The sequence below is a fragment of the Lissotriton helveticus genome, chromosome 12, assembly GCF_964261635.1.
Source record: "Lissotriton helveticus chromosome 12, aLisHel1.1, whole genome shotgun sequence".
Lineage (NCBI taxonomy): Eukaryota > Metazoa > Chordata > Amphibia > Caudata > Salamandridae > Lissotriton > Lissotriton helveticus.
The window spans coordinates 251,990,189-252,014,046 of record NC_136073.1 but is presented as its reverse complement, the minus strand read 5'-3'; the positions used below and the strand labels follow the sequence as shown (position 1 = coordinate 252,014,046).

General features: G+C 48.1%; 1 protein-coding gene across 5 annotated transcripts in view; it reads right to left on the bottom strand.

Moving 5' to 3' along the window:
• The window catches only part of LOC144799661 (blastomere cadherin-like), a 717,354-nt gene that overhangs the window by 468,822 nt on the left and 224,674 nt on the right, over positions 1-23,858 (bottom strand). For all 5 annotated transcript variants that reach the window (XM_078671127.1, XM_078671126.1, XM_078671124.1 and 2 more), the window contains one exon: positions 3,955-4,163. In XM_078671127.1, coding sequence (XP_078527253.1) covers positions 3,955-4,005 — 51 coding nt within the window. In that variant the 5' untranslated portion in view covers positions 4,006-4,163. The remainder of the gene's footprint in view (positions 1-3,954; positions 4,164-23,858) is intronic.

Sequence of the window (23,858 nt, the reverse complement as noted above, 5' to 3'; positions counted from 1 at the left end):
ACAAGTGTTTGTTGTTGGAGTTGGCTGCAAGATTCGAGTTCCCACGAGGCGATCAGGTAAGGAGCATTTTCTTTTATATAATTTCTTTTTTTTGTTTAATTTGTTGGTTCCGCCGTGTCGTGTGCTCGTTGGCTCGTGAGCTCTGTTTCCCGCCCCCCCCTCCCCATGTCCGTGTCTGTTCCGCCCCCTCCCCATGTGTCCGTTCTGCCCCCCTCCCAGTGTGCCCGTTCCCGTCCCCCCTCCCCTTTCACTCTCCGTTGAGTGTTTTCAGGTGCCCAGCTGGAAAAGGAATCGACCCTACTCTGAAGTAGCCAGTGCCTCGTTGCTTGTTCATTTGTGAGATAATACCGCCGCCATTGCCAAAGCCCCTGTCCTGGCTGTTCACGTTGTCCTGCTTCCCCTTACACTCTAACAGTAAAAATTAGCGGTTGAACAATACACGTTCAGATTTTGGTGAGAGCCTATGCGCGGAGATTGCCATATACACTCCCTCATTCTTCTCTCGTTGTGGTGGGGTCCGGACCGCGGTTTACTGCTGTGTGTCCCCCACTCCCCCCACCCTGGCGCACTCCAGTTCTCTCCCGTGGTCGACACTTGCCTCTCCCTGCATCACTATTGTTTGCTGTCCCAGACTGGGTTACTTTTTTCGTCAGCTTTGGTACATTTTTCAAGCCCTCAGATATTGTGCACGCGATGACGTGCTCTCTTCCTGGTTTCACAACAGCCTCTCATTTCCTTCCTGCACTTTCCTTACCTTTCCATTTCTCAGAGTAAGTTCCCGGCGCATCGGTTGAGCAAATCGCTGCACGTTACAGTGGTCTGGCCGACCCACAGCCCGCATTAGCCAGGCCTCCGGGGAGCGCAGGGAGGCAGTGGTCAACCACGGTGAGTGTGGGCTACACTGATGCGTGTGTATGGGGGCGCTAATCCCAGGCCACGCGATGTTGCTGCTGGGCGCAAAAGTGGGGCTTTTACTTTTGCACACTTGGCTGCACTGCAGGCGGAGGTATTGCTCGCCACCAACTGAACAATTGCGCAAGCAAATTCAGGTGAGCTTTTTGGTGGAGTACATTCACATACTGTACGATTCACCTGACCCTGTGGGAATAAAGACCTTGCCCTAGCTTCTTGAATGCATGGCGGGGAAAGCTGTGATGAGTCCGGGGAACTAATGTGCATACTGGACCATGCAGTTTTGTTTTCCACCTTTAAATGATTCTAATGTTTTAGGAGAGGACGCTTTGCAGTCTGGGACTAGTAGTTTCAGGTTTTACTATTACAAATAAGGCCATATACATCTCGCTAGGCAATCTCCTGTTCTTAAAGCATGGTGATGGTGCCATTGCACAGTTACAAGTACTAAGTAACAATAGCACGTTGCAGGGCTCCACTTAGTAGTTATTAAGCCGACTTCACTATCGGGGGTAACTGAATAACGAGAGAAAGCTGGGCGGATTTAAGCATCGTAGTTCATCCAGTCACAGACAGATGACCCGCATCGTATATAACCGCCTCAGCCCGCCTTAACTATATTTGTTTAAAACTGTAATAATACCCAGTAACTGGCATGTCGACACTCTCGCTGGGGAGGCGGGACCTGCCCGGCAGGCTGCCACGGCAAGTGCCACTGAGCGGCACATTAGCCGGGAAAGCTCCGCGTGACGTCACAATACAGGGGTTCTGTCGGCAGCCAGTCAGAGGCAAGCTGGACTGTGGATAAACTCCAGCGCCGGCCGGGGAGCCTCAGTCACAGCTGCAGCATTAGCGCCGACACTTGATGCTCATCACAGCGCTGCCGCCGTATAGCGCTCCGAGGCAGCGCAGCACTACATAGGATTGGCACATCAGCTGAAGCACAGACAGCTTGTTGTAGTTCCTCTGAGTGACGAGAATGTACAATAGTGGTTTAATTTTGAGGTACTCCGTTGATTTATATTTGTTTTTTCCTGGGGAATTTATTCCGTGAATCGCTTGTCTTGACACAATGGGTATGCTAAGACTAATGTTGCTGGGTGACAATCGTAACACTGACCCGTAATACGTACACTATTCTAAGAGATACCCCTATTTTCCGTTGATTTAATTTGTGCCTAAATTCAAGGTTGATTGTTTAATTAAATTCAGCGAGTGCCAGGATGTAAAGCAATTAGTCACAAACATGTTCATTCCTGGACTTGTATTTGAACAACTGTGGCCCATCGGTCGCTGTGGTGCTTGCAAAGATAGTTCACTGGTGCCCCTATGCAGCAACAGAAGCCCAGTGCTTTTATGTTTAATAAACCTGGCTGTACTCTCTGCTAACAAATTGGCCACTAAGGCTGATCACACCCATGTAGCACTGAGCAGAAGTCTCCATTTTACAAAAAGATTCACTCACTTCCTGCAGCCGCTCCGTTGGGGTGAGTGCAAGTGGTTGTCTATGTTTCCGTTCAGCTGTCTGGTTGTGCTCGAATTCGGCGCAGCTTCAGTGCATCACATTCTCCCTCCTGGCTGGCCAATTGGGATAATTTCGCCAAGTGGCATAGCTTCCTTTACTGGCAGGAAAGTGAGCGCTCTCTTTGCTCACTTTCGCCACTTTGGGTGCCCATGATCTACTCCCGACCAGGTTGCATACCGCCTCCCTCTCTTATACTGCAATTTATGTTGTTTCAGCCAGTACGAGGTGTGGAATATGCATTACTTTCTTCGCTTTATTAAATCACCAGCCTTTAAAGAACATAATAAAGAAAAAATAACACAGACTACATATCCCATGAACATAGGGGGGTAAGCAGGTCTTTAAGTGGGCCAGGTCTCACCGGTTCTGAACAGGAGCATCCTGTTCCCTCAGCTCTTTACCCCTGTGCCCTCAGCTCTTTACCCCTGTGCCCTCAGCTCTTTACCCCTGTGCCCTCAGCTCTTTACCCCTGTGCCCTCAGCTCTCACCCCTCTGCCCTCAGCTCTCACCCCTCTGCCCTCAGCTCTCACCCTTCTGCCCTCAACTCACACCCCTTTGCCCTCAGCTCACAGCTCTCTGCCCTCAGCTCACAGCTCTCTGCCCTCAGCTCACACCCCTCTGCCCTCAGCTCACACCCCTCTGCCCTCACCCGTGCCCTCAGCTCTGACACCTGTGCCCTGTGCCCCTCACCGGTGACCATACACCCATCCATGCATGCACCCATGCATGCATCCACCAACTCATCCATGCAAGCATTACAAGAGCCCGCAGCTCTCCTTCGTCTCTCCTCGCCCCTTTTCCCTGAGCCCGCAGCTCTCCTTCGTCTCTCCTTGCCCCCCTTCCCTGTGCCCTACCCTGCTATTGTAAATGACAATGCCATTCATTTATGTTAAAAAAAAATAATAATAATAATGTCAAGAGCAATGCCAATAGCTCTAACTTTAACAAAGGCAAAACCATTGCATTGTAAATGCTTGTTCCCTTTCTTTCCCCTTTCTTTCTCTTTTTCCTCCCCACAAAATGAAAAGTTATAAAAGCATTTTTTCCTTTGTATAGCGCTTTCCCCTTTTGGGGGTCTTTCTTGTTTCTTGGCACATTATTCTCCACAATTATTTTATTCCTACTGCTCTTAATTTGTGCTATTGTACTGATGTTTTACATTGTTGCTTCAACTTAATAAAGCTTTTCAAACTTAAAAAAAAAATTAAAATAGAGTTGTTAAAAAAAGAAAAAGGAAAAGACCTGCGTTAAATGATCTTAGTTTAAAAAAATAAATACGTAAAATCCTGATTCAAGGGGTTCCAAATATCACTGGACCCTCAGCGCCTATATCTAACTCCAATGTGTGACAGGGTGCTCACATAAAACACTTATTGTAGCAGAATATCAAAAAATTCACGTGCTTTATAAAGAACGAATACGCGTGGAGGTAAAGATGGCTGAAGCCATACTAGAGACATCAAGATGAGAGGAGGAAAGGGGGGTAAACCCCGGATTTACACTTCTTATGATCTTACCCGTCTGTGTGGATGCCTGTGCTTTACGATGACCGACGTAGAGTAATTCATTCTTTTCACATCCCAGCCATGTACAGTAAATCGCAGCTCGTGTCCATGTAATCGCACCCGGCGCTTTACCGTGATTGTTCCATCCTTCCGCACGTGGAAGCGAGAGTCTCCAGCACTGAATAGACCAAGGCTCCGTTCAGGGCAGTCTATGAAGCTCACTGTGTAACAAGAGAAACAAGGATCGGTTTAATGCAAGAGATTAAAAAACAATGCAAACTAGAATCATTTTGGGGGCATTAAAAGTACAAAGGGAAATTATATAGTACAAAGGTTCATTTTTCCTAGAATACTTATAGAGGTGTCAACAAGGAATACAAAAGTTGAGGCACTTGAAATGTTTTAACTCTCTGGTCTTTGGAATTCATTCAGAGGGAGAGATCCTTCACCCTCTCATACAACAAGACCAGGGTGGGTGAAGGGTGTGAGTGCCACGAGAAAGAAGACTGGAGCAAGCAGGTGCAGAACCCAGACTTACCTTTCCATTGCCACATCCTTTGGTAGAACCATGCTCTACTACCTCCTGCAATGTACAAAGTCAACACGTGTATTGAAGACCTTTGTGCTAGTAAAAAAACGTACACCCGAAAGTCAAACCTCTAGCTTTCAAGTTCCGTGGCCCTTCTTGGTAGCGTAAACGATGGAGCGTCCTGTGATGGTAAACTCACTGCCATCTTGTTTCTGGCAAAGAGACGAATTGCATACATGGGGGGGGTGCACCTCCATGCGCCTTGCCCACTGCTTGACAGCTTGTGTTACTTAGGGGCCTATTAGGATGGTGGGCGGATCGACCCCGCTGGGCCGGCGATCGCCCGCCATCCTTCCATCCGCATTGTGGCGGGCGGTGCTGTGAGCGCCACCCGCCACAATCCTGGGAATAAGGCATGCCACTGCCACGGCGGCGGTGGCAATCTAATTGCAGGTGTGGGGCCGCCGCACCCCTGGCAGACGGTCCCGCATACCGTTACGGTGGCGGGCGGACATCGTAATGGTATGCTATGTTTCTGCCAGGGCAACTGGTGGAATACTGGTCAATAATGCCCGCTGCAAGCAGACAGAGAGATATCCGGGTCCACTTGAACTGTATTTGGGGACCCAACCTGACCAATGATGGTGTCTTTTGGGGAGGGGTAGCTCAGAGATCATGCTGAGATGGGTGTTCCCCTTTGATACATTGTATTTGCTGGGAAATGCATTCTCGTTTATAGAAATGAGTGATGACCATCGCTTGTGACCTCTTTGCTGTGCTTGAGGCATGAATTTGCTATCCGTTTCCAGTTAGGAGATTATAGGACTTATTTGTTCTAATTAGGAGATTAAATGACTTTTGTTTGTGCCTTAAACTTTACTAAAAACCTAATAAATAACTATTAAAAAAAAAAGCTTTCAAGGTTGCAGATGAACAGAAAGGGGGTACCTAGTCTAAGCCAAACCACTTTTTTCGAACCTATGAACTTTCCAAAAAATAGTCCTCATGACTGCTAAGAGGCAAATGTGATTTATACCAAGGTATCCACTTTGGAACCAGAGGAAGAGTCTAATCTCATTTTATCCAAAGAGTTTGATGCAATGCTGTGCCCGGGTTTGCTCACCTAACCATGTAAGGAGAGCTATGAAACACACCTTCTAAAATCTGGAACATGTTTTTGAACTCAGCAAGTTACCACCATTGGGGTGTAGGTATCAATGGTGCAAAAGGGGGCCTAATGAACACAATTATTAATATATTTTGCAATCCAAACAGCAATCAGGGGTCCATTTTCCATGCTTACAATAGGGACTGTGAAACATGATCTGCCACTGATGCCAAACAAAAACTAAACATACTCTAAAAATCAAAACAGAAAGATGGAGGCTCGCCATATGGGAACAACTCTGGCTGATGCACAGTGCCAAGACCATGGAAGGGGGGAGTGAGAGAGGAGGATAGCTGCAGGAAATCCAAAAACATGGGAAAGGTTGGGACAAAAGCGTATGTGCATGGGAAGTAATAAACAAGGAGGGTCCTGATTGCTCTCTCACAATACGCTCCAACACTCATGGGTCAAATGTTGGTGAATGGTCAGGACTACGTGGTCATATACAAGTGGTTGGTTGTTATGATTGTAGCTTGGATGGGGATAAACAACTCAAACACAAATTAAATTATCACCAGATTTGCTATTGAGAGGGGCGTGGTAAAACTAAGTCAATATTGGTAGGGGGTGTGAGTTTGAGGTTTACCAACAAGCAACAAGGTGTACACAATTAAAAGGTTCGGAAGGGCTGAGGCCACTGGACTGTAATAATGGACATCGTTAGGGGCATTTGTTTTAAGTTATTTAGAAAAGTACGGTCAAGGTACGTTGTCCTCCCAGTTCCGTTCCTCCTCATAGCAATGTCATGCAGAGAAGCTGAGGGGAGCAGGCTAGCATAAGCCCATACCTAACATCAGTAAGCTAGACATTGGATGGTCAGCGAGAGCGGGCCTTTTGGTAGCCCAGGCCCACCCGCAGACCACGCTTTGAAGAAAAGAGTAATCGGGAAGAGCAGGCTAGGTAAAAATTGCAAAATAGTAGAAAATGCTGGAGAATACCTAGCAGTGTCTAATGAAATAAGACACCTAAAACTCCAGGAAAGGAAAGTGTGAAACTACTTGGTCCATAAATCCATTGTAAAGTGTGCTCTACACAGCAAGTAACTTGAGATCCCTTTTTCTTTCTCACTTTTAATACAAAATATACAAATGGTATCACAAATGTGAAGAATATGTGCATGGATTTGTGTGCTGAAGGACATTGCAATTCGTTTTGTTCTACTGGTTGCACAATTGTCGACTGCTTTGCTTTAAGTAGTTGTTCGTTTTTTAGCTACCTTTCCTAATTTTGTGGCTTTGATGACATTGAAATAGTTTATGGATATTGCTCGTTAATGTAGCTTTTTCACAATAGATATGCTGATTAATGGTAGGTTGTCATTTGACAGTATAACTTGAAAGGATATACCACCGAAGAATCAACCACTAACTGTATGACTTTTAGATGTAGTGTGCATATGATGGTAATGGGGCTTGTGTCTAACGTGTACCGTTGCTGTCGGCTGTTAGTGTGGGTGGATGCACTACTGATCGAACAAACACCAAACAAATTGGATGGCTTGCAGCTGATTCATTGTCCCTGGGGTTACTTCCTCATCCACCGGCAGGAACGTAGGTTCAGGGAGCGTGTATGGGGTGGGATAATTCTTAGTCGTGTCTTGGCCTGGCAGTATCAGTCGGGTCAGCCGTCTGCAGCTGCAATGACATCTAGTCACTGTTCCTGCAAACTGAGTAAAGGTGGGTGAGAAAACATATCCACAAGGAGAGCCAAGACATAACCGAGCCAAAGGTCTGACTTAGCTCTCAGAGTCCGTGCACAAGCAGAGCCTTGAAAATAGTTTGCATGTAAATCATGCAAAATCATGATTACGCCTCTTCAAATTAAAAAATTGTGTATTTCTTTAACATGCCGATGTGTTACAACTTAGGGGCTCATTATAATGGCGGACGGAGGGACAACCGCGTTGCTGGCGGAAAATGACCTTTTCCGCACGCCAGCAGAGGTCTTCGCGCCCGCCATATTACAATGGGCAAACATAGCCCACTTTCCCTCCGCCGCGGAGCGACGTGAACCACCAGATATTTGTGCTCGCCACCACGGCGGAGGGAACCAATAGAGACTCACTGCCGTACAAAATGACGTCCCATCTGCCGTAGAAAACACAATGTCCCAAACAGTCCTTCACACCGCTGTGGAGAAACCACCCACCCTGAGTTGGCGGAAGCACGACAGCGGAGCGCGAAACCAGACACACCGGTCCCCTCCACCCGGTCCGGAACGCAATGGATCCAGCTCTTCAAGCCTTTCCGCTGCTGTACTTCATCCACTACCAGCAAATAATGCGCCATTGCGGACAACGCCCCAGGTAAGCAATCACACAACTCTGCACACAACCACAACACACAACTCCTGGGTTGATATACGGTTCCTGTCCTCATCAGACACTCTGGTGGAGACAGGAACATATCCTCCAGTGTACACAAACATGTCCCACCTGTCAGAAAATCACCCCTCCGCACCCTAGTCACACATCAACCGCTAAATGACTGCAATGTCCCGGTCACGTCACCGCAGCGGTGAAGGCGTGGGAAAACCTGTGCACAATGCAGTAGGCAGGGCCGGCGCCAGGCCTGGGCAGTCCACAAAGATTCACAGGGTTTCACCTCCACCCTGCACACACTACGCTTCCCACACCCATTTGGAACATGCTGTGTGCTCCTCCTGTGCCCCCCCCTGCATAATTCCTCTGCCAGGTGTACTCATACCCTGCATCTCACACACCAAAGGACAAGGGAGCCTGTTTTGGAAGGTAGGGGTGAAGAAGAACACCCTGCACAGAAGCTCAGGGGCTGGATTACCCTCCACCTCACACCTACCTCCCTCTCATGTGAAGCAAACTAAGTATAATCACAAAATGGAGACTCATACTACACATGAACATCCAATGAACTGTTCACACTGCCTGTCAAGTCACCCACAGACACCCCACACTGACACTCTGCCACATACTCATACCATAGGTCAGCAGCAAAGGAGGATAATGAATGGGCCAGCCAAAAGTGAAGTGGACAGTGCTAGAAAACCATGGAGCAAGCCACATAGCATCTGTACATCTCATGCAAGAGACGGAACATATCACACCACCCTTAGGACATCAAATCAGACATGGGTTGCACAGTGAGTGAAATTAAACCAAAGTGTCCTCTGTGCAACAACTCAGGGAGACCGCAAAGCAAGCCATGCATAGGCATAGGGGTGATAAAAGTATCTGAAGTCAAACAGTGACCATCCACACATCAGTGCCAACTTACTTGATAAGTGTATGTCATCTGCACAACACATATGGCTCAATGTCACACTACATGACTGTCACACACAAATAGGACATGCAACACCCAACACCAGTGTTAAACACACCGAATGGTGCAAATGATGTCCTGTGAGTTCACTGATAAACCAATCACACTCCCTGGGGTGCATCCACAAACATCACATCCACACTCAGGGATGCCTGAACCAATGCTGACAAAAAAACAACAACCAAACACAAAGCTCACAAACAACATACACATAAGTCCAACAAGCCCACATTTGGCCAGCCAAACAATGGAAAGGCAATGGGACCCCAGACAGAACAGGAGTATACATAATTGTCACTCAGGACCAATGCACAGGCACCATACCCCAACACAAACAAGAATTGCAAAATCGAAAATCAATCATGAACACTGGCTGGGATCAATGGGACAATCAGCTAACACAGACAGAGACACCACACCACCCATCAAGTCAACATGGTGTCATAATGTACCACAAGCATGCACATGCACAATCTTGACAAGTGACAGGTCATAAAAAATAAGAGACCAAACCACCAATATACACTCAAAACAAGATCAAGCACAAGAATCCACCTTGCTGCATGTGGCAGGCACACAAGTAATGCACACTACACTTGCAACACACATCAGAATGTATCACAATGCACAAACTACTCACACACAATGTCATGCAAATAGAACATCACACACACACAGAGCATCTGTCAGTAGAAAGAGCCAACACAGGCCAAATACTGCATACATCCACAACAAAAACACAACCAATGCACAGACCAATCCATCACATTGAAAACTTAGCTGGACATCAGGGGTATGCACAACAAGCAAGTACAAGGCAACATACACTGGCAACACTGAATGCACAACAAGCAGTGAGTGCACACCAACAAAACCAGTAGCACACACATCTGAGTCCCACACCATGTACTCCCACAACATAAATCATCACAGCACACAGAGAACATCACACTCAGGAAGGGTAGCAGTACCTCATCAAACACACATGCAGCTTAACCATCACCCACGGGATGCACAACTCAGGGACACCCAGGTGCAAACAACATGACCAGAGGACTGTGCCGCACAAACCTTTGCACTGCACATGAGCAACCATGACTGCAAGCCAGCACAAAAAATTGACACATAACTAATTGGGAAACTGTCCTGAGTAGCGCACTGGTCCAGTGCACTAATCAGCACCACAAAGCATAGTGTAACAAATGAAGTGGTGGGGAGGCTTACACCCAGGCATGCCATGGGGTAGGTGACATGAGATTTAAGTGGTATGTGCGTCAGTAGTGGATAGGTGAAGACTATTATACACAAACACATAGAGGAGTCACTCACAATGGGTAGGCATAAGAAGCACAGATAGGGAATGGTATGGCTCCACATCCCACATACCATACTGGATCCAACAATGGGTCAAGTGACAGCAATGCCTGAGAAAACTCACAAATAATGTCAGTGTGGCTGAGCAGGTCTACACAGTGAGCACAAACTGTAACAAAACAATTGGCTGATCAACAAAACACAACACAGATTTGGCAGTCACACACTCTGCATACTCACAACTGGCAGCAACAACAAGTAGGTGTCCTCCAGGAGTACAAGGACACACCAACACACTGCACAGTGCTCAACCTACAACTCCTACATGTGCCCACAATCAGAAGCACATGGCAGACTATTCAAACATAGCAGGCACTCAGCTTCTGGGTTATACATTTGTGCAGTTGGCATTGCAGACACACACACACATCAACACTACTGACAAAGTCACCCCTTCGCTCTTCATGACCACTCAAGTGCACCCATACAAATGTACCCATGTGACTAGGAAGACAGGCCATCACAAGATGACCACACATCAACACTGCTGTTCACACATCAAGAAAGATCATACAGATATGATGGACCCTGGCCAGCCGCAAGTAATCCTGTGTATAGAATTTTCCTCTGTTCTGGTATTGCATCCTAACATGACATGTGTACAATTTAGCAAACCTGACCATAGAATGATTAGGATAACAGTAGATCATCACAAACAACAATCATTGCACCATCAAGCCTCAGAGTCCAGAAGAACTAAAGTGCCTGTCACCTCTGGCAAACTCTGAAAAAAGTAAACAAGCAATTGGCAATGTTAAACTGGCATACAGAGCATGTGTCACATGAAACCATACACATACATAAAACTTTTTATTTAGCAAGGACATGGACAAAGTAGACAACAGGAGTAACTGTCTTTATTACATATCACCAAGATAAGCATTAAAAGTAGACAAGAGCATGGGCAGTGGCCAGTCAATAGTGCAAAGGAGTGCAAAGGAGGTGCATGTGAGCGTGAGAACCTGCTCAGGGAATGGGCATCAAAAGTTACAAACAGTAAGGCCAGTGGCCAGTCCATAGTTCAAAGGAAGTGCATGAGAACCTGCACAGGGAATGGGCACCCAAAGTTACAAACAGCAAGGCCAGTGGCCAGTCCATAGTTCAAAGGATGTACATGTGTGCATGAGAACCTGCACAGGGAATGGGCACCCAAAGGTACAAACAGCAAGACCAGTGGCCAGTCCATAGTTCAAAGGAGGTACATAAGAACCTGCACAGGGAATGGGCATCAAAAGTTACAAACAGTAAGGCCAGTGGCCAGTACATAGTTCAAAGGAGGTACATGTGTGCATAAGAACCTGCACAGGGAATTGGATCAAAAGTTACAAACAGTTAGGCCAGTGGCCAGGCCATAGTGCAAAGGAGGTACATTGGGCATTCCCTAACAAGGAGCCGATGAGGAGAGACGCAAGCTATCTTCGTTAATCAAATTCGTGAAGCACCCCTGCCAGGAATTTTCCCCGGGAGTTCACTATTGATTGAATCAGAGACAAGACAGCATCACTGCAACAGGTGTCGAGTCGGCTGACTAGCACCTGATTGAGACATTTAAGAGGAATCATGTACCTCAGAAGGCTGTCCTACACCTATCCAGTCCTGATGAAGACACGTCCTTGATGCGCACAAATCAGCGCATCGCCCCTAGGGTCGAAATGTCGACGCACTATATATTTGAAATTCAACTGTAGAAAGTCTACTAGGACCAAGAACTGATTGATTGACCTATTTGACTATTTTTGCACACAGTTGATATTCTTGAATAATCATTTCATTGCGTTTTTATGTATGTATGTTTTAATGCGTATCAGTCTTGCACAAAACTTCATGTTGTTAAATGTATGTGTTCATTTGTCGTTTGGACAGCAAAACTAATATTTGAAAACAATTCAAAAAGCAAGAAAGTATATGACTAAAACTTTACTTCCTTAACTTCATTGTGGTCAGTGTTGTTTGTATTTGCTTTAGGTATACGTACCACTGTATATGTACCCCTACAGGGACATACTGATAAAGTAATATAATTGGAATACTGTATCACTAGGTATTTCTGTCCGACAGAACCATTATTGATTGTTTCACTACCCACCCAGGTTCTGAGGGTTGCAGGGTCACCCCATTATAGTGTTGTTTGTATTTGCTTTAGGTATACGTACCACTGTATATGTACCCCTACAGGGACATACTGATAAAGTAATATAACTGGAATACTGTATCACTAGGTATTTCTGTCCGACAGAACCATTATTGATTGTTTCACTACCCACCCAGGTTCTGAGGGTTAGAGGGTCACCCCATTATATTTAATGACATAGTTCAAAGGAGGCACATGTGTGCATGAGATCCTGCACAAGGAATGGGCACCCAAAGTTACAAACAGCTAGGCCTGTGGCCAGTCCATAATTCACAGGAGGCACATGTGTGCATGAGAACCTGCACAGGGAATGGGTGACACCATACACTAGCATGGGAAGCAACACAGCTAGGGTGATAACAATGGGCAGTCCAGGCACCGCTGTGGAAGGGACAGGTTAGAGAAGGGGACTTTGCCTCAGAATTGGCTACCAGTTGAACTGGGAGGTGGCTGATTGTCGGGGCCAGTTGGAGGACTGGACCTGGGAGAGAGAGGCCCAGCTGAGGTAGAGGCATCAGTGGCTTTGGGAGTCAGAGGGCTTCTTGGACCGGGTGGCATGGTGGCATGGGGAGGTGGAGACATGCTGCCGTGAGACACAGTGTGTGAGGGTGAATGTAGAGGGCTGCCTCTCCACTTCTTGGGGATTTGATAGCCCAGAACCGTCTTGGGCGGAGTGGGAAGTGGGGCGGGCACAACAGGCACACTCTCCACAAAAGGTGCATCAGGTGCAGGTGGTGCGCTCCCTCTGGGGATCTGCTGGATCTGCCGGTACACTTGGCCTGGCCTTGCCTTTTTCCCTCCATCTCCTGTTGACCAGGTGAACCCCCCACAGTACCCTCCAGTCCCAGCTTCACAGGGGTGTGGGTGGGAATTGAGGTTGTGGGTGAATCTGCCTTAGAGTGCTTTTTCTGCGGAGTCTTTGCAGGCACCAGCTTCACAGCAGGCATGGCAACTGCTTGCCTATCTTTGGTAGCCACTTCTGGGACAGGAGTGTCCTTGGGTGGGGCTTATTTTGAGGCATGTGAGCCTGAGGCCTGCTTCTTGGATTGATGCCCCTGAGTGTCAACTGAAGGGCTTTTGCCTTTGAGCTCCTGTGTGGATTTTGTTTGTTTGGCGGATGGTGCCTGCACTCTGTGCCGCTGTTGTGTGCTGCGTGTGTATTACCTGGAGCTTGAGGGCTGTGGTGTGTGGTCACTCTCGTCAGATGTTGCCACTGGCAGGCGGGTTGACAAAGGACTGGAGCAGGACTCTGAGCCTGTGACAGCTGAATGGCTGCCTTCACTGTGGAGAACAAAGACTGGCCAGTTCTGTGTAGCCCACCCATGTCAGAATGAATGCCCTCCATGAAGGCAACTACCTGTGCCAATTTCTTGTCATGGTCTTGGAAGGCATTCAGGAGAGTTGTCTGACCCACACACAGCTGGTGCAAAAGGTCCACAGCCTCAACACTGAGGACAGCAGGGGAGACAGGGGCAGGGACATAAGTGCCTGGGGGAAGGACACTCTTCCCTTCCTAGGGCCGCGGGCAATGCAGCACTAGTGGAAGTAGCTGGGAGGGTGGGCACTGGACGATGAGTGGTGCAAGAGGAGGCAGATTTCCCACTCCCTGTGCCCGCCAACATTGAGGAGTCACTGCTGGCGTTAGATGACGTTGAGGTTGGTGTTTCTGGGCGTGATACTTCAAGGGCACTTCTGTCCCCCTCGCTGGTCACATCAGTGTCAGTGAGATCATGTGTAGCAGTCGTGCAAGATGCCTCTCCACTGGTGTCTGTCCCCTGTCCTTCTGTGCCCTTGGTTCGTAGATGCTACAATAGACAGAGACGTTGGTACAGATTAGTGCCATACTCACAATAATCTTATGCAAACAAAGCACAAAACAAAATGATGATACCCCCATGCTGCACACCACCCTGTGCAGTCTGCATGTGCAACCTTAATGCAAAAATCAAATGATGCATGGTAACATGCATACTTGGCATTAATGACCCATGGGATGTTCACACATCTAAATAGCTTGCCCGTGCCTCCATGTAGCCTGACATACAGATTTCTGTAAGTATACCTACGTGCCTGTGGGTGCCAAAGATGTGCATCTCAATATGTTGCCACAGTCATATATGGAGTCACTTTAAGGGGACAACACAGATACAGACTCCCAAATGTCCTTTTGCAATAGCCATAAGCTCCTGCTATCCACCATGCCGTGCTCTGAAGCACAACTACAGTTGCACAGTGGTGTCAGATGTGTAGTTCAGACAATTTTGAGGTCAGGCACATCACACATAGACGACAGCACACTAAAATGAGACGCACTGCCGTTCACTGCCAGTGATGTCCATGACTCCCCTAATGCAGCAGATGCCATAAGGCCACATCTCAGCATGCAACGTCAAGTGCCATTACTTTAAACACATGAGGAAGTACAGAGGCCACTTACAAGCCTTTGCATCACACTAGAAACATCACAGTGCTGCACACTGGCTCAGGGTGGGGATACATGCAGTCATTCACACCAAAAGTCACCCTTCTCAGAATACTCAGCCCCAACTTACTGCTGATGGGCCCTCAAATGTCCATCCAGCTCTGGCTGTGTCACAGCCAAGATGCGGGCCATTAGTGGTGTCATGTCCCTGCACGCTAACCTGCCAGTCCGAGGGAGCAGCCCCAGCATCATCTCTGACACGTTTTTGCCGGCAGATGTCATCCCACCTCTTGTGACAGTGTGTGTGCCATAGGTTGGAGACACCCAGAGCCCGCACCTTGCATGCAATTGCCCTCCATAAGGCCTTACGCTGGTGGACTTTAGGCTGCAGGCATGGGAGACAAGAGGAGGAAATATCAGTAACACTGGGTTATGTCCCACTGTGTCTCAGTACAGGAGCATGCATCAATGTAGCACAGCTATTCAGATATGTCCAGCAGAGGCCATGCAGCATGACACATAGTACATTAGCATAAGACAATCTGACCTAAATGCATGCAGGTGTGAGGATGGACACAGTACCTGGCCATCTCATGCACATGCAGAATGCCAGCACAGAAAGCAATGTGAAGAAGGCCCTCATCTGCAATATAGTTTGTGAGTGAGCAAGACATGCATTACATTGGAAATTATGTTTCAGGGGAGACTCAATGAGTCCAATAATGCACACCCTTCAATGTCCTTGGCCTGTGAATAGGCTTACTGTGTCACGGAGGTCACATTTAGGGACAGGATCTTACATTCCCACACCCTACTCACGAGGTCTGTTTTGTGCAATCCACAGGCCTAAGATAGCTCATTGAGGAATAGGGTATCAGGCAACACATATGTCTCACTCTGTCCATTCAGTGATGGGTCCCTGTCAAATTGGGCAGTACCTGTGCTGGCCAGGGGGGGCTCACACTGATGTTAAATGTGGGCCATCAGAACAGTCACATGAATGTACAAAATGAGAGGGCAAACAGTGCCTACACATGCGAGTCTGTACACATAAGGAAAAGAATGGAAGGGGTATGTTCCTGAAGTACAACAATATGCTGTGTCATATATGAATTTCCACCAAGAGTGTCACCCTCAGTCATTTCACTCTTGAGCATACTGCTCACAGATCCATGGTGGGAATACACTTCCATCAGTACCCTCCAGATGAAAAGTCTTTTTAATGTCACAAATGAGCATGAGGAAACCTCATGGACTCAAACATTCATTAGCACAGGCAATGTCTGTTCTGACTTCCACTTTCCAAACTAGCAGTGTCACTGTATGAATGCAAAAACACTGCATGTCCCTCCCATCCTGAAATGCAGCACAGGAAATATGTGAAATAGGCACGAAACCCAATTTTCCTGAAGTCAGCATGCTAGGCAGTGTATCACACAAACCCACACTCTCAGGCACATACTGCAGCAGATCAACTTCATGTGTGCATTCTCTGCACTCCCCTACTTTTCTGAAATACTTACCATGACATTAGGAGCACCATACAGTCTCCCATACTGTGAGAGTTCCTCCACCAGGACCTCCAGCTCCTCTGTGATGAAGGGACGACCCCTGATGTTCTCAGTCCTCGCCATCCTTGGGTCCATGAGCCAGGAACAGCAGCAGTTGGTGGTGAAGAGTGTCAGTCAGCAGTGCCTGGAAGCAGTGGAAATGTGTGGCTCTCTCCCACACATATATAGCCCCCTGGATTAGTTTCAGCGGTACCAAGCTGCTGCAATTGGTGTTCCAGGTCAGCTTTTTCCAAATGCGACCAATGACCGGACCGCTGTAGCGGAGCGCGCCTACCGTGTTTTTCAAAGTGTTTTTGCCTACCACGATTGCGGTTCCCATTGGCTGCATGGGCATTGGCGGTGACACACCGCAGGGGCCAGGCTGTCGCTACCGCGATCCTGCATCTTTCAATTGCTTCCAATGACCAGCCCCGCGGTAACGGAGCACGCCTACTGCGATTTTCAGAAGTGCATTTGTCTACCGCGATTGTGGTTCCCATTGGCTGCAAGGGCATGGGCATTGGCGGTGACACACCGCGAGGGCCAGGCGGTCGCTACCGCCATTTGACAGCATGAAATTGGTGCCTATGGAAGGGATTGTGGTGGCGGAGCACGGCAACTTCCAATTTCCAATGTGTATATCACTACCGCGATTGCGGTTCCCATTGGTTGAACGGGCATGGGCATTGGCGATGACACACCACAGGGGCCAGGTGGTTGCTACCGCGAATTGACAGCATGAAATTGGTGCCTATGGCCGTGATTGTGGTGGTGGAGCACGCCAACTGCCATTTTGCAATGTGTATATCACTAGCGCAATTGCGGTTCCCATTGGTTGAATGAGCATGGGCTTTGGCGGTGACACACCGCGGGGGCCAGGCGGTCGCTACCACGATTTGACAGCATGAAATTGGTGCCTATGGCTGTGCTTGTGGTGGCGAAGCACGTTTACGGCACCTATTGACACATCATGCTGTAGCAATGGCAATGGCCAGTTCTCAACATTGTAATAACATAAAGTTTGGGACCGACCCCCTCTACAGATACTTCTATGACCAGGGAAAAGAGGGGACTACACTTTATATAAAAAAATAACAAGATTCCCCCATGGTCAAATCATAGTTTCTTTTCTTGCTTTGCTCTCAAAATTTGACAATTAACCTTTCATTTAGCACAGGAACAACAATGTATTTTCTTTCGTTAAATATCTTTTATTTCTTTGTGACAGGAAAGTGAATATTGACAAAAAGGTGAAAAGGGAACCAATGAGTTGTCAGTGATGGTAGATGAGACAATTGAATATTCACCACATTGATTTGGTGACACAGTCCAACAGACGCCTGCCATCAACATGTCAGGGTGGGTAAGGACAGTCAACAAAGTAAATGGCAAGGTGAAGGAAGGTGCCATCATGGCAGGCTCGTTGACTGGGGTTTGGCTGGTGCTTTGCCACGTGATCCTCCATTGGTTTTCCCTGGACGGCCCCTTGAGCTTTTGGCAGGGTGGGGCCTCTGCTGCGGGCTCAGCGGTGTCTGAGAACTCACCCCTCTCTGTGGCCACAGGGGAGGTGGTGTGACTGTCATCCTGCGGGCCACTGGAGGAAAGTTGAGCTGTACTGTGGGCCGCATGCCAGTCTCTCAGGACACCCACAAGCTGGCCTAAGAGGTCCACGATTTGGCCCATACGTGTGTCTATGGACCTCAGCAGCAGGCGGAGCTCACGTGATTCTTCCAGCGCATGGCCCGTGTATCCCTGGGCTTGTTCATATGCCCCAAGGACTCTGGCAATGATGGCCAGGGCTTCGGTCCCAGTATCCGGTTGATTTTGTGGCCCAGTTGCCCTACCACCTGCCCTGCTGTCCCAGACCTGTGGCGTCACCACTCGACGCACCAGCATACTCCCCTTGCCCTCCTCAGATTGTGGGGTGGTGGGGGCATCCTCTGAGGCAGGGACAGTGTTGCAGGCAGCACTGGTGGTGGTGGTGGTGATGGTGGAGGCCGCACAGGTCGTTCCAGCAGGGGTCAAAGCAGTTGTTGTTGCTGAGGTGGTGGCGGGGGGACAGTGGGGGCCTGGGACCTGGTGCGCCCTGGAAGGCCTGATGGGCCGGCTTCTGGTATCGCATTCAAGGAATCTAGGGACTCTGCATCAGAGAGTCCATGTTCCAGGGGGGAGGGGAGAGACTGGCTCTGTAGGTTGGTGTTGTCATCTGCAGCAGTCGGATCTTCGTCACCTGTGGAACAAAGGAGAAATGGTTATTGAAGTACACCCCACATGCTTGGTGTTAGATGTTTGGATGTTACATGCTATACACCACTCACTTTACATTGACATCACTTTGTATGGCTGCACGGTACTGAGCATTATGACATTTTGTGTAGGTACATACATTACTTGTCCACGGTGTGACATGTCAATAGATATCATGCGGCACGCACAGAGTGTGTGATTACAAGGACATGTCGTCATCTAACGACTAGCAGCACAACAACTTTGTGTGACGTATCTTTGTCGTTACTCTGCATGGAAGACATTGCATCTGAGCATGAACCAGCCATTGTAATCTTATGCATACCTTTGTCATATCATATGCTTTGCTTTCTTTTTACTGCTGACCATGCTTGTTTTGTTTTCATATGGGCCTTGATGCTCTGCCCCCAAGGCCCTTACAGATAGCATTCAGTGCTGTGCATTATTGTGACCTGAATTTCTTGAACATGTGATTTGGTGAGTCACACTTTGGTTTCTGTGACAGTTACATACGCTTAGCTGTCTGCACACTGCAAGTGGCTATTGGATCTATGCCAAGTTTGGTGGGATGTGAGGGCTGGTGTGGTCATATGGCATCATGCTTTTTGAGAGAATAAGCGTGGTGCATGCACTGTCTACTCACCTGTTCTGTGTCATATTTGTGGGGAATTTCAGACACATCTTTCTGAGTGTGTGGTGAAGTGCTCCATCCTGCTCAGCTTCGGGACAAGGGTGCCCAGTGGAAGTTGTAGTGCAGGCCAGGCTTCCGAAACACAACCACCCCTCCCTGTTAAGATGGGTATCTACCTGTTAGGTGAAGGTGGGCAATGTAATGGCTGTCACATGGTTTCGGTGTGGGGAGTGTTCCATCCTGCTGTAAGTTTTGTTGGTGAAATACAATGGCTGCCACATGCTTCTGGGTGGGGTGGTGAGAGTGCTCCATCTTGCTGAGCTGTAGGACAAGGGTGCCTGGTAGGAGTTGAAGTGCTGGCTTCCTAACCACAACCCCCCCCTCCCTGTGAAGATGGCTACCTACCTGTAAGGTTGGTTGGTGAAATACAATGGCTGTAACATGCTTCTGGGTGGGGGAGTGCTCCATCCTGGTGTGCTTTGGGACAAGGGTGCCTGGTGGGAGTTGTAGTGCTGGCTCCCTGTACACATGCAACCCAGGGAATGATGCTGGCTACCTTTGGGGTTATTCAGAGGGAGTGAATGTTGGATCTGTGAGACATGTGTTGGGGAGCGTGTAGTGCACATGAATGCATTTGGGCCTAGGAGGTGTAGCTCTGTAGTTGTGCAAGACAGTACATAGCAGTTTGATGGTAGACATTTGTTTGTACTTACCAGCCTCCACTCCCCTGGCTATTCCTGTGAGACTCTCTGGATGCAATATGGCAAGCACCTTCTCCTCCCATGCCGTGAATGTTCTTGGTGGAATGGGAGGGCCACCTCCAATAATCTGAGCCAGCTTGAGGTTCTTGTTGTTCCTCTCATTCACCTTGCTCTTGAGATCTTGCCACCGCTTCACCACCTCCTTCTTGGTGTGCGGGACAGTCCATACTGAATTGACTTTGCTGACTATCCTTCCCCACATTTGTGCTCTGGTGGCTAATGGTGTCTGTTGGACAAGGTTACCAAACAATTGTGGTTCTACTCTTATTACTCATCTACCATGACTGACAACTCCTTGTAGTGAATTTGGGCATTTTCTTCTGTGGTATGGTGTGTGATGTGCAAATGTGTAAAATGTGCAGGTGTGAGAGTGGTAGTGGAGATGTAAGTGATGTGTGTCTGTTGTTGTGCTGGTAAGAAGTGTGGTGGTTTGCCTCTCCTTTGTGCTGTAGGGTTGGTTCCTTCAGGGGTGGAGTACTGCTAAGGATTCTGGTCAGGGAAGGGGCTGGTTTTATACTCAGCTATGTGGGTCTGTCAAAATGGAGAATTGCTGTCAGGTGTGTTTTGTGGGTTATCCTGCGATTTGTAATTTTTTAGTTGCCATGGAGATGTGTCATTGAGGTGTGTTAGGTGTTTTTGGGTGCTGAATTAGTTTGATGTGTACACTTGGTAGCCTTGTTGTGTGTTTTTTTTCCGACCACCATAATTGTTCCGGAATGGCAGTGGGTATGCAACCGCCCTTCTGCCGGCTCTCCCATTCATCACTGTTTGTGATCGCTGCAGTTGAAAACAGCGGAACGTTCTGCTGTCTCCTCAATGGTATTACTAATTGGATGTGCGGTCAATCCGCTGGCTGTACGGCGGTTTGGGGTCTTTCTGACGCGAATCCGACCGCTGCGGACGGATTTGCACAGCCCGCTACCGGCAATCTTTCGTGGCATTGTTCCGCTGCGGTCGTTTTTTCTGGCCGCCTGTTTTGCTGTGGTACATGCGGACGGTTCATTTCCGCTTCCAAGGCGGTTGGACTGGTTTTCCGCCCGCCATCCTAATAGACCCCTTAGTGTCTCTTGCGCTTCTGTATATTATGCTGTCTGTACTGCAAGTTTTAAAGAAGGACTTACATGTTCACAGTGCGTCGTCACAGTCTGGGGCCTCGTAGCACTAAACATACACACGTTACTATTCTCCACTGCACCAACCACGATTCAATTCTATGGTTCTCTGGTTACACACACAGACCTCTGCAGTGCTCTAACTAATAGAGTTTTCATGATGTACGATGGTGCTAGGGAGTACGAATCCATCCTTGATACTCTCCCTCCTTTCCTCTGTTTTTTTGCATTTTCCACTAAGTCAGCGTACATTTTTTTTTCATTTAAGCTGTGTGTTATATTATGTTTAGTTACCTGATGGTGAAAGGCTAAAAACAAAAGTTATAGAATATTTTGTTTTTTTAGTCATGCATTTGATACAGCACCCACGCTCACTGACCCTACCCCCTGTGCGCACAGCATCACATTTCCCATACTTTTTATTATGCACTTCGACCATGGGTGATGCATATATAATAAGCATTGGCAAAGCCAACAGGTGTGGCGTTGTCAAACGTGTTTTTTTTTGTGTGTGTCCAAAACCGGTAACATCAAAATGGATACACATGCTGATAAGGCATTCAGAAGAACATAGCCCTGCAAATGGAAGCAGGCGGAGGAAATCAATTTTCATGTCTGCTTTGTTTTTTTTTCTACAAACACCAGCAGTTCCAAGCACTGACCACAGGAGGCCTGGTATCTGAAAGAACGGGGCAGCCACGTTTGATGTTTTGATAGAAACAGTGCCCACTATTAACAAGTTTACCACAAGCCGGAGGGTGAAAGACAAGACGGAAATTGTGACTGGTGAGAACAGAAAACTCAGAGATCAACAAAAAAACTGAAAAATATCATCAAAAGAGTCTGGTATGCAAGAACTGCTAATGAAACCGTCCAATAAAGTGTTAACAGCAGCAAGTGTTCTTTGTCATTATATGACGGTAGCACTGAGGAGTCTTACGATTGGTAGGGTTGGGGTGTAGTCATGCACATGTGCCCGGTTCCAACTTGGCTCAGTTCAGTTCAGTTCATAAACTTTATTTGTTTTTTTGTTCAAAACCATAAAAGTTACACGACATTAACACAATTTGAAAAAACAGTGGTTGTGCAAAGAAGAGCGCCATAGTTACAATATGAAGGTAATAAATAATTTAAACCTGAGGAAAACATACATTATCGATCCATATAGTTCCTATAATTAACAGAAGCTTTTAAAAATCCCAGTATAAAAAATAGACAGTCATCTTTCAGTAATTGCAAGTACACCAATGCGGGACCAACTTGGCTCTATTTGCCTGCAGTGAGAGCCACTGGCCTCCAGATACCTGTTTATGGAGGCTGCCTCCAGCCAACAATACAGACTTGTCTCAAGGGAATTAAAAAGAACACAATGAGGTGCGCTGCCAGGCCATCTGGGGTCTACCTTGATGGAACTAAAGGGTCGGGTGAACAGAGTCACCCTACTAATGTTAGAGATGGAAGAAGAAGGTCGGGAGAAGTTACATTTATTGGGAAAATTAACACTGGTAGCAGCTGTTTGGCACAAGCAAAATTATTTTCACGTCTTGTGCGTATCCGGACAAGCTGCAACAATGCCACTGGGACCCCTGTAGTCTCTCGCTATCCAGGTGTGGAGAAGAAGCAGCCCTTACCTCCCCGGGGAGACGTCCGAGCCTGGGGTCCCTGTCCCCCGCGCCCGGTCATGCAACGACCCTATCACACAGGACTCCTCCTCTCTCTCTTCCCCTACAGGAACCGGCAACAACAGCCGAGCCCGAAGGAACGGAAGCGATCTCCCTCGACCCCGGAAGTGAGGCACCCTTTGAGGAACCGGAAACGACCGCCTCTGACCCCGGAAGTGCTTTCCCGGAAACCTGCCCGGAACACAGAAAAGCCTTCGGGAAGGAAGGAGAGGGGTTCCAAGCGGCGGACTCATGGCAGGAGGCAACGGCAAGCGAAGAACCACTGACAGTGAGCAGAGCGGAGCAGGAAAGCCGAGGCGAGGACGAGGAGGAGGACGTCTGGACCGAAGACTGGTGGCGTCCTCAGGAGGTGGCTGGAAAGCGGCCGCAACTCGCAGGAGAGTTGCGGCGGGGCACGTGAGTACATTCTATCCTTTCTCCGTGTTCCCCCCTGTAATTAGTTGTAAATACTGTAATTAGAGCTTCACGAGCACGAAAGCACTGTATATTGACTCCTATCACTGGCACTGTAAAGAAGACCCGAGCACCGTCCCCGCCACACGCCACACCCTCTTCCCCTTCCCTCTCTTGCTTGCATTTTTCCATCCCACCCCGCCGTCCCTTCCTCTCATTCGGTTTCCGATTCCCTCACTCCCCGGTGTAGGTGGAAGTACTCAGACGTCCTTTAGCCCAGGACTAATAGCCCTGTACTCTTCTCTCCCTTGCATGCCTCCGAGGAGTACCAGTACCCTACAGCGGAGAAAACTACATCGGCCCAGAAGAAGAAGACCCCATCCTGACGACCCCACCGCGCCAGACCGTCATCCCAGCTACCCCGCCCTGCACATCCAGCCGGAACCCATCCACCAACCCCTTCAATCCAAACAGACTTTGTCCTGAACTTTCAATAAAAGCCGCTGACCATAGCACACTATATCCGGCCTACCCGCCTGTTATTCCGGTCCGCCCACACCCCGACTCCACACCAGGAAACAGGGATTCTTAAACATTTGCTTGTCTTGTCATAAAGC